The 1,416-nt window shown below is 37.5% G+C and overlaps 1 protein-coding gene across 1 annotated transcript; it reads left to right on the plus strand.

Moving 5' to 3' along the window:
• The first annotated feature begins 728 nt into the window (after positions 1-728).
• Positions 729-1,150, plus strand: LOC106021146 (bolA-like protein 3). Its single transcript, XM_040739539.1, has one exon. It carries the CDS (start codon positions 731-733, stop codon positions 998-1,000), a length of 270 nt encoding a protein of 89 aa, XP_040595473.1. The 5' UTR covers positions 729-730; the 3' UTR covers positions 1,001-1,150.
• The last annotated feature ends 266 nt before the right edge of the window (positions 1,151-1,416 follow it).

The raw sequence follows: 1,416 nt of genomic DNA on the forward strand, positions 1-1,416 counted from the left end.
CGTTCTAAGGCTTCAGAATGGTCACTCTAACTATATAGAAATTCAGTTGTTTGTGTTTCTACACCCATCCTTAATGGAATTTTAGTGGTTTAGATATTTCTTACTTTTTTGATCATTTTTCTGTTTCTAATTTCAATCCATACTCAGGACTGAAATATGAATATTGCTATTATTGACAAAAATAAAATCCACAATAAAGGTAAACATGGCATTTAACAAATGCTTGTTTACTTTTTTCCCAATTAAAGGATGGATGTTTTTCTCTCATAAGTCTTGTATTGATAAAATCTGTGGCCAGAATGTGAAGGAGGAATAAAAGCTACCTGCTTCTTGTTTTTTCTAATTTTCAAGAGCTTATAAACACAGAACTAAAATGACATGACACATCTCTTAACTTAATTTCATTTCCAATGCTTACCAAGTGTAAAAATTTAACTATACATAAATATGTCAATAGACATTGAGAACACAGATCATGGATTCTGTTTCCCTGGCAAGAATATAAGAAAGAAAACAAACTAACTAACCCATTAAAAGTCCTTCACCAAACTTGGTTTTCCCATTTGTACTATGAATTCCAAAGTACTCAAGATCCACTGGACATGAATCGAAAGAAAGTCATGAGGGGTACTTAGGAGGGGTATGGTTGAAGGGATAAAAGGGGAGGGAAAATTGTTGACTATATTATAATCTCAAAAATAAATTAATTAGGCGGGCTGCGTCGCGGGGCATGGCTGCATGGGGCCCGGCGTCCACTGTGCCTCTGCTCCTTGGGAGCCACGGGCTTCCTCTGCTGCAATGTGTACATCGGATGTTTGCCTCCCAGACTGAGGGGGAGCTCAGAGTGACGCAGGTTCTCAAAGAGAAGTTTCCGAGAGCCACAGCTATCAAAGTCACCGACATCTCAGGCACTGAAAGAGGAGATCAAGGGTATGCACGGCCTTCGGATATTTACCTCTGTCCCCAAGTCCTGACGGCATCCCGGCTATGTGACTGCTGATGCTCGAAACCTTGAGTGTACTTCACCACAGCAATCTTCAGAAAAATCCCTGCCAAAAAATATATCTATTTTGTTCATAGACATTTATGTATTATAATATAGGAGCTATGTTATCTACTTAGAGTTAATTAAATACCACAGATATCCACCGTTAAAAAATTAATTAATTAATTAAAAATGATAAATATTTATGCTCTGCAAAAAGAGGAAGAAATCAATTAATATGACAAGTTTAACATGAAGGCAAATGAAATGGGTAGCTCCTGGCTGTGGTTGTCAGCATGTTTCCCAGGATGTTACACAAGAACAGTTCAAACTCAGTATGTGCATTCCCAATACTCATACCAGCCCTTCACTGAAGAAAATACCTGAAATTCAAGACTGTTCAAATATCTGAGAAATGGAAGGGATATTTT

This window comes from Mesocricetus auratus, unplaced genomic scaffold (assembly GCF_017639785.1).
Source record: "Mesocricetus auratus isolate SY011 unplaced genomic scaffold, BCM_Maur_2.0 Super-Scaffold_2245, whole genome shotgun sequence".
NCBI classification, from domain to species: domain Eukaryota; kingdom Metazoa; phylum Chordata; class Mammalia; order Rodentia; family Cricetidae; genus Mesocricetus; species Mesocricetus auratus.

Coding starts and splice junctions, on each gene's coding strand:
- LOC106021146 (XM_040739539.1), top strand. CDS start 731: ATGGCTGCATGGGGCCCGGCGTCCACTGTGCCTCTGCTCCTTGGGAGC.